The sequence below is a fragment of the Enhydra lutris genome, unplaced genomic scaffold, assembly GCF_002288905.1.
Source record: "Enhydra lutris kenyoni isolate GAN:26980312 unplaced genomic scaffold, ASM228890v2 scaffoldscaffold23, whole genome shotgun sequence".
NCBI lineage: Eukaryota > Metazoa > Chordata > Mammalia > Carnivora > Mustelidae > Enhydra > Enhydra lutris.
This window is the reverse complement of record NW_019154107.1, coordinates 3,848,784-3,863,172: the sequence shown is the minus strand read 5'-3', so window position 1 is coordinate 3,863,172 and position 14,389 is coordinate 3,848,784. Positions and strand designations below refer to the sequence as shown.

Sequence of the window (14,389 nt, the reverse complement as noted above, 5' to 3'; positions counted from 1 at the left end):
GTGCCTAATCAGTTTGGGGGGATAATCTACTGTCCCTCCCCCACCTGCTAAAAGTAGGGGGAAAAGCTTTCCTTCCCTCCAAGATGATCTATGTATCTTCTTAACCAATTTCCCTTAAAGTTGTTTTAGGAAGGTACAATTCAAGTCAATAACATATTATTAGCGGACTTCAAAATGTTATCTAGAAAACATAATTACCTGATAGCAGTCTCCTTTAAGATTGTCTAAGACGTCCCCACATGTTTTTCGCATGTATTTCTTACATCCATCAATCACCATTTGGTCAATGTTCGAACAGGTCAAGGAGAAATTAATCCTGAATTTGGATCTATCAAAGAATTCTGAAATAGTAATAATTTAAAGAAAAGGCAGGGGCACCTGCGTGGCTCAGTCGGTTAAGTGTCTGACTCTTGATCTCAGTTCAGGTCACTATCTCAGGGTTGTGAGATCGAGCCCAGCATCCGGCTCAGCATGGAGTCAGCCTGAAATTCTCTTCCTCTCCGTCTGCCCCTCCCTATACTCTCTTTCTCAAATAAATAGATAAAAATCTTAATAAAGGTAAAACAAACATAAATTTTATAACACTAACTTGGGTCTCAGATTTATCAAAAAAAAAAAAAAAAGGAATGACACAACGATTTAATTTTTGAACCAAGGTCACTCAAAAAGAATGGAATTTTCTCTTCTCATGAAGAAGCCCTTCCAGAAAGTGATAAGCAGTAGACACGGTACCAAGGTTGCTTTCTTGTTTTCTCAACTAGAGGATCTCTGCTGCTTTGTCTGTAGCCATATAAAAAGGCTACTGGTACTAAATGGAATGTTTGTTCAAGGCAGTATTTATAAGGCATTTGCCTCATAACATTAACTGGAGTCTTAAGACAAAAAGAGGAAGGAAATAGAAGCCAACTGAACTTGACCTCCAAACAAAGGATATCTCTACCATAGTGACCATCTTTGGTTTCAGTTTGACTATTTCACATAATATGCCCCCATCTCCACCCCCAAGAATCAGCACGTCTTTGCCACTGTAGTCTTCTTTTCCACTGCCCATGATGGCCTGGGTATACGCCAAATCACTCTCTGCCAGATCTAGGGAGGAAAAACACAGGTACAAAATGGTAACTCTATCCAAACCCACACTGCGACCTGACTTGCCATCCTAGAAAGTGCTGGAATCTAGTCTAAAATTCAAATTTTTTTTCATTTTTGATCTTTAAAAACTGTCAACAATGTACAGAGGTACTTTTTTTTTTTTTTTTGCATTGTGGACTTTTCATCAACCCTACTCACCTGACACCTAATATATAACATACACATATACTTTGGTCAGCAGGAAAAAGAATTCAGTCTTAAGAATGTTCTGATATGCTGATTAAAAGCAATCACATCTTTTATTACATGAAACAGCATCTGAGAGTTGCTCCACGTAATAGGAAAGAGAAAAAAAGCAAACTAGGGTTTTGGGGAAACAAGACTGGCCAGGAGCTGCTAATTGTTAGCACTCAATGGTGAGTATACGCAGGTTCATCATACTGTTTTGTCTACTCAGGTTTGCAATTTTCCATAACAAAAAGATTTCTTAAAAAATAAGCAGGGGCACCTAGGTGGCTCAGTGGGTTAAAGCCTCTGCCTTCAGCTCAGGTCATAATCCCGGGGTCCTGGGATCAAGCCCCGCATCGGGCTCTCCTCTCAGGCGGGGAGCCTGCTTCCCTCTCTCTCTCTGCCTGCCTCTCTGCCTACTTGTGATCTGTCAGATAAATAAATAAAATCTTTAAAAAAAATAAACAATCATCTTTTCTTTATATGAGTATCATGCCAATACGCAACACTAAGTATACTAGGAAAAAGGAACATCAAGACCAAGTTTTCATGGCTCTGCCATAAAACGTGAAAGTCTAGGGGCACCTGGGTGGCTCGGATGGTTAAGTGTCTGACTCTTGGTTTAGGTTCAGGTCGTGATCTCAGGGTCATGGGTTGGAGCCCCGGGGTCCTGGTCGGACTCTGCCCTCTGAGTGGTGTCTGCTTCCCCTCTCCCTCTGCCCCTCCTCGCCCCCATTCACACATTCTCTCTAAGATTAAAAAAAGATAAAATCTTTCAAATAAAAATAAAACATGAAAGCCCAGACAATCCACAGGTTATTATGACATAAATGTTCCTTTCAAAAAAACAGCACTGCCAAGGACAAACTAGGACACATCCACAATGGTGCTCTTTGTCATGAAAGCACCATAATCTAAAACACTGTCACTTTGCTACGCTAAGTGACTAGGATACCTAACTAGGGTAGCTAGTTAGCTAACTAGGTAGCTACCTAACTAGGGTAGGGATGTAATACTTACTAACGTCCCCGCTAAGGATGAGAATATTCCCAAATTGCTTCGAGTGTAGAATTTTAATGTTCTGATAAGGTGAATCTTCATCATACACCACTTCATCTATGTCATACTCAACCAGGCGACCATCAGCGGTGGGCCAGTATCTGTCGATAGCTCCGCCTCGAACTATGGGTGGTAATCTGGAAAAAGGGAAAATAATAATGAGCATTTATAGAACACCGCTTACGGGGCCGCTATCTTAAAAGTGAACCTGGAGGGGCACCAGGGTGGCTTAGTCAGCAGATGATGCCATTGTTGACCTTGGGGTTATGAGTTCAAGCCCCATGTTCGGTGTAGTGATTACTTTAAAAAAAAAAAAAAAAAGTTTGGGGGGAAAAGCGAACCCGGAAACTTGAGTGTATAAAAGCAAGCCACGTGCCCTCTGATCAGTTCCAGAATAGTATACAAATGTAAATCCTGGGTCTTCAGCTATATACAAAACTGGACGACTAGCAAATCTCAGCAACTGTCATACATTAAGAGGTTACTTTTTTAATGAACCTTTCTGGCATGCCTTCAATTTTCCCTAAAAAAAAGGTTGGACAAAATGGCCACCTCAGACATCACACTTCAGTCCAAATACCTCAGCAGGAATCTCTGAGGACGGCTCACCCCACACCACGCTGCCACTACCATGTTCACACAAGTGTACGGGGGTCTAATACCATCATCTGGTACACAATCCACATTCAAATGCCCCCACGACTGTCCCAATCATGTCACTTACAGCTGTTCTGCTATTGAATGAAGGATCATATGCTGTATTTTGTTTTCCTTTTTTACCCTCATTTCATCTAGTATAGTTTTTCCACCCGGTGTGTTTCCTAACATCTCAGGGAAGTGCAGACCAGGTGCTCTGCAGAAAATGCCTAAGGTGGGTTTGCGTGAACACCTCTTTCTTCATTAAGTCAGGGGAGCAGATACTTCCACAAGCAGCACATCAGGGGCAGAAGCTGTGTGCTTGTCCTATCATTCGAGATGCTAAGTGTGACCAGTTGGTTCAAGCAGATGGCACTAGATCCCGCCAATTGCAAAGGTACCTTTTTTCCCCTGGACATTAGTAAGCAGCCTGGGGGTAGCCCTCTCAAACTGTGTGAAAGCCCTGATCTCTCAACAAATCTCCAGTAGTAACTTTGGCATCTAGACGATTCTTACCTGAATATATTATTACTACTAGAAGGACTGCAAACTGAGAATTTTCCATCCCATTCTTTTGCAAACGCTCAGTATTTCAGACAATGTGAATGTACTAGGAACTACCAGCAGAGGACACTAAATGACAATGAAAACCACAGCCTGAACTGGGGATTGGCAAATCTAACAGAAACACAAAATGAGAACTAGCTCCCTACCTACCTGTGTGCAAGTCATGTGTTCTCCAGCAACAGTAAAACAGCTGTATGCTGGGATCTGCTACCTCTGACTTGCTCTGGTGAGTCTCTGCCCTCCCACTCACCTGTTTCCAGGAATACAGTCTGAACCTGTTTTAATGAAGCTTCCTCTGAGCAAACACTGACAACCATAAAGAACATTAAGATTGGGGCGCCTGGTTGGCTCAGTCGGTTAAGTGTCCGACTAGATTTCAGCTCAGGACATGATCTCAGGGTCATGGGATGGAGCCCCACATCGGGCTGTGCGCTGGGTATGCGGTCTGCTGGAGATTCTCTCTCCTTTTGCTTCTGCCCCTCCCCCTGCTTGCATGTGCTCGCTCTCTCTCTCTGTGTGTATATATATATATATACACAGAGAGAGAGAGAGAGAGAGAGAGAGAGAGAGAGAGAGAGAGACAACATTCAGATTTACAAAGCAGATTCCCATTAATTCTCATTTAATCCTAGCAACTCCTGATTTAACCCCTCCCTGCACTGCTTAAGTGAACAAATGCAGGTGCTGGAATGTTCGCAGACCAGGCCTGTCTTGTAACATTTCAGACCCAAACAGGACCATACCTCCTCCCTCCCTGGCCCAGAGCAGGCAAACAGGACTTGGGGGAAGCCTCTTCCAGCCCTGGCTAATGGTTGGTGGCTACAGAGAGGTAGGAGCATATACTACCAGTGACATTAGATGAAGGTGAAAAATGCCAAGTCATGGGCTTTCGGGGGAGGAAACCCAGCCCCTGGTTGACAGGCAGCCAAGCTATACGAAATTACTAAACTATGCACAAACCCGATGAAACGAAATGTCCATTCTCAACTGTGTCACTAAGTGCCTTGGCTGAAGTAAGGAGCTCATGGCAACACAACGGTTTTCATTTGTTTTAATTTTATTATACTTTCTTAAGATTTCATCTTTAAGTAATCTCTACACCCAAGATGGGCTCCAACTCATGACCCCGAGATCAAGAGTCGCACGCTCGACCGACTGACGCAGCCCGGCGCCCGGCAACACAATGGTTTTTAAAGACTGGCAAAGAAACAACAAGGATCTCTAACAGGATGAGGAAGCCATTTATCTTGATGAAGTACTCATCCTAGCATGAAGGGCATCTCCTTGTAATGGGCTACCGGAGACATTCTGGAGCCCAGCACAACCCCTCTTTCAACCTTCACTGCTGAAAATTGAAGAGGATCGTAGAGAGCAAGTCAGACAGAGCAAGTCCTGGGTCTCAGGTACACTGTGCCTACCGCACTCTCCGTCAGCCCCGGCCCCGACCCCAACAAAACTTGGTGGACGTAAGCTTGTTTTCCTGTTCCTTTTCTTTGGAAAAATAAAATATAAAAATAACTTATCTAATGCACCTCATGGCTTTTTTTTTAAGATTTTATTTATTCATTTGACAGAAAGAGAGACACAGCGAGAGAGGGAACACAAGCGGAGGATGGGGTGGGAGAGGGAGAAACAGGCTCCCCGCCGAGCAGGGAGCCTGATGTGGGGCTCGATCCCAGGACTCTGAGATCATGACTAGAGCTGAAGGCAGACACTCAAATGACTGAGCCACCCAAGTGCCCCCATCCCATGGCCCACAGGGGAATAATGATTTCAGATAATGTTACGAGTTACTTGATGACTAAATTTCTAACCATATCATTCCCCAGACAGAAAAATGGCACCATTCTTGTCCTTTTGAGGCCAATTACAAAAAGCCTGCCACCAAGTACTCCCAGTAACTTCTGGACCCCTCTACCATGATTTTACGAAAAGCCGTAAGGAGCAATGACAAGCAAAAGCAAGGTCTGTATTTTGAACTGAAAATATGAAGCCGAACTCCACTCTCACTTGGAAAACTGCTATATCCGAAACAAAGACTTCTCGTGGGTGCCAAAACCCATAAATGTATTCCATCTACTTACTTACTCCTAGAAGTAACCCCAATAAAAGCAAGACCAATAAAAATCAGAGGCATTTTGATGTTGGCCAATTCATTATCACAGAGGTAACACATTTCAGAACACAGTGGGAACCCTCTGAATTCAGGTTGGTGCACATAGGTGTGCACCAGTCGAAGGAATGCTGAATACCTCCGCAAGCAGGGAAAGGTGGAAAGTCCAGAAAAGTGGACAGGTGTGGACATGTTTTTAAGGACGGGGAAGAGGGAAATATGGCTGAGGAGATGTACACTGAACTTAGGTGGGGTAAACAAACCTTGGTGCTCTGACCGACTTCCACAGTGGGCAAGTTGTACACTATTGTGTTCATTTACTGGCAGTTTCCTGCTTTCTACCCTATCAAGAGATTAACCAACATTCTAGTTGCCTTACATCAGCCCTGGAGCTTTCCTGTGGTCTGATAAAACTTAGCATGCTGAGCTAGTAAGTCCTCCACATACATCCTAGGTCTTGCCAAAATGAATGCCTGCCTCTGGAAAGTCCCGTCAACTAGAGAAATCTGTATTCTGGTCGCTTCCATCAGTGATGGCATGACCTTGATAAAGACCCTTTAGGTTTCTCTGTGTTTGCTGTTGTGAGTAAGAGACAGGTCTCCTACTTTTCAGGGCCTGCTAAGGAGCCACCCAGACAGGACAAGAGCAAAACTGGTGAGAATTACTTGTGGGGCATCCATAATTAACTCCTATTCTTAATTCCCAGGCCCCACGCAAGACTCTGTCCATTCCAACAAATGTCAAAGCTGTGACTTCTATCAAAGCTCTTTTAATATCTGTTGCCATGCACAAATACCATTGCAGTGTTCAAAAGAAATGTTCCATACCCACGCTGTGCACTAGCCCTTAGCTCCTGACAGGGGCCAGTGAGACTGAGGAATGGAACTCTTTTTATTAACTGAAATTTAAATAGCCACAGTCAGGATCAGGACACGGGGGCTTAACTGTCTTTATTATCATTTGAAAAGAACCAACCTGTGGCTGCTCAGGGTGGGTGGCCTCTCGGATTCTTAGTATCTTGCCAAGCAAGTCACCTTACTCAAAAGCTTTGAGGCAAATTTTCTATCACCCCATCTTGTCATAAATCTTAGAACTGAATTCCACTCCGGAGCCCAAAGCTCTGAGCAGAGACAGCAACCTTTTCACTTTACTGGACCAGGGTGGGGAGTTCTCTCACTCCCCTACGACTGAGGCGGAAGCCTCCCCCAGCTCCTCTGCCTTATACGCTTCCAGATCCTGATTCACTCACTATCTCCTCGCTATCTCCTTACTACCTTTGTTTCATTTTACACAGCGCATGTGTGCACACGTGTGAGTGCATGTGTATGTGTGTGTGTTCGTATATTTTGTCTTGTTTGGGTGTGAGGCATCCATTAGCTCAGTCTACCATGTTGGCCAGAAGCAGACACTACTCGGGCACAACACCACCATTCTAATTTTACCAGTTAAACAAATATAAAAGGATATTCAGGAGTGGACTTACCGCTTCACCCGCACAGTACTGTCCTGACTCAATTCTTTCATTCTTTCTTCTACTTTGTTCAAAAGCTACAATTCAAAGAAAAGAAGTCATTGGGCTTATAGAATAAGCTGAGTAGAACAGCTAAGGCTCCAGGAGGCTGAGGCCATGGTGACAGAGCTGGGCGATATTCCTGACCTCCCCCATCCCTGCAGCGGCCTCCAGGCCTGGCCCAGTTCCACACACCCACGCCAACCCGGCCTCCTGGTGCTAACCTCAGTTCAAGTCACCAGCAAGATAACAGGAAAGAGGAGAGCACAAGAATAATGCAGATATAACATCCTGCTCAAGGGTTTACATTTCGTCCAATGGAAAGTAAAATTACTCAGTTTTCAAGCAGCCAAAGGAACAAGGACAAGCCAGGTTCCTAACAATTGAGGAACCACTATTTTTCTTCTAAAATCACTTAGCTGGAGGGAGGAAAATTTAAACTTAACTGGGAGATCAGCACTTGCATAAAATCATCTTATCATTAAAAATATGAGATTTTATAACCCTCAAATACCTGTAATTAAAAATCAGTAAAAAAAAATTAAATAAAAGTAAATAAAAGTGAAAAACCAACACTGTCCACTTCTTGGCCCGGCGAATCACCGTCATAACTCTGCAGATCCAACAACACCAATCCATGCGGGTAAATTCTCAAACTGGCAAAGCTACAAAGGAAAGCATAATTTGAAGGTTAGGAATTGTATCATGGCATTCAAAAGAAGAAAAGACACCAACCCACCTAACTAAAAGGAAAGACCACTGCTCTTTTTTCCTCTACGTTACATGGTTAAGCCTTTGCTTTCTTACAAGAACATCTTGGAGGTGGGGAGCCACCAATCATATAGGGAAGATTTAGACACTCAGCAGATGCTAATGTTTTCACATAACAGGTTCTTGGGCCCCGAAAGTGATTCAGTAGCATGTTCGGTGAACCGGATTTTTCTCACCCCAACTCATAACCCCAAAATCAAAAGTCACATACTCTACCGATTGAGCCAGTCAAGTGCCCTGGTGAACCTGATTTTTTTTTTTTTAATCTTTTTACTTTATTGAGTGAACCTGATTTTTAAGAAGGTTCCTGGTACATAACTTGGCCAAGTTTAGTAACCACGGCCCTTCATCTTCGGGTCTTCCCAATGAACCTTCAGCGAGTTCACAATGGAGAGCCATGGTTTTCTGACTGCAAGCAAGGGGTGGTGAAACTGACTGAGATCAGGGTTGGCGCGCTCCAGCCCTACAGACTGCAAACCAGATCCAGCCTCCAAGACTTGTTTTTGTAAAGCCTGCAGACTAAGAATGGTTTTCACATTTTTAAGGAGTTGTTTAAAAGAGAGAGAATGTGACAGACTCTTATGCGGCTCCCTTCGAAACAAGCTTTCTGACCCCTAATTTGGGGGATCTCTGCATTTTTCTTAAAATATCCACGTGAATCACATGCAATCAAAGTCTATTATGTAGAGAAACTTCTGCTTCAATCATACATGTACCTCTACTGTACAGACACAGATGACTGTGTACAGGGTTATGATATAAATATACTTCTTGGGGGGGGGGCCTGGGTGGCTCAGTGGGTTGGGCCGCTGCCTTCGGCTCGGGTCGTGATCTCGGGATCCTGGGATCGAGCCCCGCATCGGGCTCTCTGCTCGGCGGGGAGCCTGCTTCCTCCTCTCTCTCTGCCTGCCTCTGATCTCTGTCAGATAAATAAATAAAATCTTAAAAAAAAAAAAAAACTTCTTGGGGTGCATGGGTGGCTCAATCGGTTATGGGTCTGCCTTCAGCTCAGGTCATTGATCTCAGGGTTCTGAGACCAAGCCCCACATCAGGCTCCCTGCTCAACAAGGAATCTGCTTCTCCCTCAGCCTCTGTCGCTGCTCCTTCCCCTAGTTGTGCTTTCTCTCTGTCAAATAAATCTTAAAAAATAAATAGGAATAAAATAAAATTACTTCCTAGTTTAAGTTGTGGTTAAAGAAACATTTGAAAAGTACTAAATTAGAAGAATTCTATAGGCAGCGCGCCTGGATTAAAAACTAAACACTACTAGTTAATTTCACTTTCAGCCTTTAAAGGGCCCCCATATCAAGTTCAGGTCCGGGAAACCACAAATAATTTACACCTGAATGAGCCTATCATTCCTTCCCCCTCCACCACCACAGCAAAGAGGAGAGGGGCTGGAGAGGAGTAAGGGTGGAGAAACATCACCCTCAACCACCGGGTGCTTCTAGTGCAGTCCTTTACCAATGGAGCGGCAGAACACAGGAGCACAGACAATGCTGAAGTTAAGAGCAAGTACAAAAAGCTCAAGGAATTAAAACCAGCCTGAGAACCAGGACCACACCATCAAAAAGTGGCTGTTAACCAGAAGTCAGGCCAGAAGCTGAGTATGGTCCTCCTGAGCTGGTGCCTGGTCGCCCAGGCAGGGGTGGGAGCAGTGAAGTTTCAGGACAGGCACCATGGGGATGGGCCCCAGGGGAGCAAGTGAGAGAAGAGGGAGACCAATGTTGAAAATACATTTTTAAACTAAGCATGTTAATTTTCATTTTTTTCTGCTTTCAGAAGCAATTTCTAAACAGCTCTTGTCATTCAAAATTCCCTTCCGGGAAGAATTCCAGGTCCCCCAGACAACTGGAAATGGTGTCTATGGTAGAAGATTTAAGAAGTGAGGCAGAGAAGTCGGCAGGGCCTGGCTGCAAAGGCATGAGATTCTAAGAGAATCAGGCTTCAAAGGGCCAACGGGGGTGGCGGGGTGGCAATGTGACATGGTTCGATTTGCTGTGGTCCCCGAAGGATGGACCACATCCAGGACAGCAAGAGACCTTGGCAAAGAAGGTGGAGAAAAGAGGCCAGGACGCAGAGGGGCTGAATGGAAGCCTGCAGGAGCTGGAAGGGATCAAGGACAGCTTCAAATCTCCACTTGCAGGAAACGTGCTATTAACTGGACCAGGACACAGGAGGGAGGAGAGCTTGGCAGTGGTGTTGCTTTGGGATTACCCTTGAGAAAAATTATTTTAGATACATGTGAAGTATCTGTTAAACACATGCGTGGACATTTGCTACATAGTTACAAATACAAATCTGGGCGTGGCGAGAGACAGCTGGGGAAGTCTTTGAGAGGCATCAAGAGAGGGAAGACCAATTATCCCCGCGGGGTGGAGCATGTTGACTTAGAAAGAGAATAACAAAAGGGGACACTCAGAAGTTCAAGTTTCCCTCATCTCCAGCATTGCCTTTTGGGCCTCTGAGGTTGTGGGAGTGGTTATTTTTCCTTTTAAGAGAGAAACAAGGGAGAGAATGTGGGACATTAATGAAACCGTATGGAATTCTAGTACTTTGTACCCACTGGGGGAAATGGAATTAAAGCCACTGAAAATACCCAAGAGTTCACATTTTAAAATTAATAGTGCAAATTACAAAGAATCTTACTAGTTCTGCATACTAAACCAGTCTAGATAGAATACAAACCTAGACTTGGGATAGCACAAAGAGCTCAACACTCTGGGGTCTTCTATTATCGGTCAATTCTTAATTTAGGTTTCCTTTCCTATTCCCACAAAATATTGGCTCTCATGTACATATTGATTAGGTAAAGTCTGGATAGTCTATAAAGGTCTTAAGGAAAAGAAAAAACCAGCCTGAAATCTTGGACCTCCTCAGCTTCCTGTCCCCCTCCCATTGCGCATTTGATAATGGTCTGCATTAATCACTAACAACTTCTACCAGGGCTATTCGCAGCGTGGTCAGCTGACCACAGACCAGCAGCACCAGCTTGCTGAAAATGCGACGTCTGGTGCTGCCCCAGAGCAGCTCCATCAAAAAACTCTTAGATTGGGGCCCGGGAATCGGGTTTAACCACCTCTGAATCGTGGCCTGCAGTTCACACTGCTTCTGCTGCCCAGGGGTTCTGGGTCCTGACCACACAGCAGAATCACCTGGTTTGGGGGGGGGGGCTTTGGAAAAATCCTGATGCCCGGTGACCTCAATGTCTGGGAGAGTGACTGGGGTAATGTCGTGCGAAAGCACTCCCGGGGGATTCTACTGTGCAGCGAGGGTTATGAAGCACTGAATTCTAGCCCCCCTAGCGTGAAATAGATACCTGGACACTACCCCTTCCCCTTTGTCGTCAGTCCGACAGTCCGGCTGGCCGGCCCCGCCCCCCCCCCGCCCCCACGCCCCACCAGCTGAAGTGCTCAGATGCGAAGGCCCCTCACCTGCCATTTTTGTTGATATAGGTCGCTAGATAACCATGGTCTTGCCAGTTGTGCACGGACTCCGTCATCCCTTGCTCCTGGAAAATGGACTGGAGGCCTTTCAGAATGGTCTCGCCATCAGCTGGAGAAAGAGGGAGAGAAGGCAAGGTGGTCAGGATAAAACACATCCCAAAGGAAAGCCAGTGAGGTGCGGTTTGATGACCGAACTTGGTAAGAAAACCTGAACACAGGGTTGCCGGGGTCACTTCGGCCCGTCATGAGCTATGAAGGTTCTCAACCCCATGAGGAGAGGCTACGTGGATTACCAGGTTACACAAGACAGACACAAAAACACCAAGCACAAAGTTATTGTGCCAAGGATGCAGACAGGTTTTCAGCCAACCAGAGATGACACAACACAATGTTTAGCTATGCACTGTGACCCGCACTGTGACCCCATTCGCGGCCAGTGGCCCATTTCCCCCTCTCCCTCCCCATCCACTCCCCAAGGGAAGCTCGGTATCCCTGCGTAGGACTTCGGTCAAGGTTATAGAAATTGCATTAATCTCTGCAGGTTCACATGAGGCCAGAATCTTCAAGGACATCTAAAATTATGACGCCTACGAGGAAAGGCAAGATGCAATTTGTTCTCCTCTAGTTCAATCTGCTAAGCACTCACTGCCTGAGAAGGGTAAGGTAAAGAACAAAGAGAAGACAAAAGGGATTACTCTGTACCGTCCCACAAGCCCTCCACGGGCTGGTGCTTTTTCCACATGACAGAAAAAAAAACAGTGTAGGCTGCAAAGCGTCAAAATGGACAGTATGTACAAAGAGTGTATCTGTGACCCGAACCAAGGCAAAAGAAAAAAACAAAATGATTCACAGCTGACCGCAGTGTGGTTTCACCAGAAAACTCACACTAGAATTCCTTCCATAAACTAAGGAGTGCCAATGCTTGGACTAGACGTTAAGGAATTTTTCCACCCTACTTAGAATCTATCTCCAGCGATGTCTGGAACGATGCTCCCAAGACCTTCCAGAGCACAGTAAGAATGAAGACCACAAACTGCGTTCAGAGGCCAAACTGGACAGGAAATGTGTCTTAGTCTAGCAAGCACAGACTTTTCAAAAAACTCCGAAGTTAGCTGCCACTTAAAACCAGACTTCAGGGGGCGCCTGGATGGCTCAGTGGGTTAAGCCTCTGCCTTCGGCTCAAGTCATGATCTCAGGGTCCTAGGATCGAGTCCCGCATCGGGCTCTCTGCTCAGCAGGGAGCCTACTTCCTCCTCTCTGCCTGCCTCTCTGCCTTCTTGTGATCTCTGTCAAATAAATAAATAAAATCTTAAAAAAAAAAAACAAAAAACAGACTTCAGGGCACCTGAGTGGCTTAGTCGGTTAAGCTTCTGCCTTTGGCTCAGGTCATGATCACAGGGGACCCAGGATCCAATCCAGCCCTGCCATCAGGGTCCCGGCTTAGCAGGGCGTCGGCTTCTCCCTTTCCCTCTGTTCCTCTCCCTGCTGTTGTTCTCTCTCTCTCTCAAATAAATAAAATCTTAAAAAAAAAATTCCACCTACCCCCCACAGTAGTGGGTGGAACGGTGGCCCCCAAAAAGTATGTCCACATCCTGACCCCCAGAACCTGGAAGTGTGACCTGATTTGGAAAAAGGGTTTTGCAGACGTAATTATAGATCCAGAGGTGAGATCATCCCGGATTATGCAGGTGGGACCTAAATCCAAGGACAAGTGCCCTCCTGAAAGAAGACGAGACACAGGGATAAGAGCAGCAGGAGCTCCTGCTAACAGCTGCAGGCCAGAACACCAGGAGCCCCTGCAGCCGGAGGATGCAAGGAAGGACTCTCCCCTGGAGCCTTTAGGAGGACCATGGCCCTGCCAATAATGATTCTGAACTTCTGGCCTCCAGAACAGGGAGAAAATGTGTCTGTTCCTGTAAGCCACATGATCACAGCACTTGTGCCAGAGCTCTGGCAGACGGATACACCCACCAAAATCGGTACTTTCAATTTCACTTAACAAATGATGACAAACGGCGTAGCAAAAATGGCAGTGAAGGCATCACTTTCTAATCCTTTGAGTCAAACCGAACAGAGCTATTAGGACAGCACAACCAAAACTCATGGACGACATTTAAAACACAACTAGTTCAGTGTGCAGCTCCAAGCCCTCACACAGCAGCAGGGACACACAAGTGGGTCACAACAGGGGCCTGTATGGTACCAGCCACTGCGTGAGATGAAGTAAGAAAGCAAAGGGACTTCAAACTTCGCACGACAATACCAGCTGGGGTTCACCCACCAGGAAGGCATCTCCTCCTCTAAGAAGGCAGCACCCAGGAGGCCACAGTGAGAGAGAGCAGGGGACCGGGGTAGAGCCAGAGAATGTCAGGGTGGCCAAGCCCTCTGCCAGCTGAGCTGCGGCTGCACCCGGGAAAAGGCCCCTCATCAGAGAAAGGCTCCTGGGGCGAGCGCACACCACGCCCTCATCGCAACACAAGCACCGACCTCACATCTTATTAGTGTCGCTCAGTTCCAGCAAAACTGTGTCTTTGGGGAAACTCACTGAGAAAAGAGCTGGCTTCACGATTCTGAAAGTGGTTTTAGGAAATTAAAAGGGGGAAGCTTGACTTCTATCCTCTGAATGATACGCAGTTTTAAGACCGAAATCCACTTCCTAAAAATTTCCAACTTCAAACTTCATAAAAAGAAGGGACCTCGTGGGGCGCCTGGGTGGCTCAGTGGGTTAAGCCTCTGCCTTCAGCTCAGGTCATGATCCCAGAGTCCTGGGATCAAGCCCCGCATCGGGCTCTCTGCTCAGCAGGAGCCTGCTTCCCCCCCCCTCTCTGCCTGCTTGTGATCTCTGTCTGTCAAATAAATAAATAAAGTCTTTAAAAAAAAAAAAAAAAAAAGAACCTCGTTCAGTCTGTCTGCCACTGAAGCCTGCTGGGGACAAGCTACGAGGAAGTGACTGAGCTGCAGGGCGGT

The 14,389-nt window shown here is 45.8% G+C and overlaps 1 protein-coding gene across 1 annotated transcript in view; it reads right to left on the bottom strand.

The window, feature by feature from the left end:
- Positions 1–14,389, bottom strand: part of LOC111150447 (spermine synthase) — a 50,718-nt gene that overhangs the window by 17,888 nt on the left and 18,441 nt on the right. Inside the window, exons 2-7 of the mRNA XM_022507914.1 lie at positions 11,411–11,531; positions 7,780–7,870; positions 7,179–7,243; positions 2,341–2,516; positions 935–1,089; positions 199–288 (exon numbers count right to left, since the gene is read on the bottom strand). Coding sequence (XP_022363622.1) covers positions 199–288; positions 935–1,089; positions 2,341–2,516; positions 7,179–7,243; positions 7,780–7,870; positions 11,411–11,531 — 698 coding nt within the window. The remainder of the gene's footprint in view (positions 1–198; positions 289–934; positions 1,090–2,340; positions 2,517–7,178; positions 7,244–7,779; positions 7,871–11,410; positions 11,532–14,389) is intronic.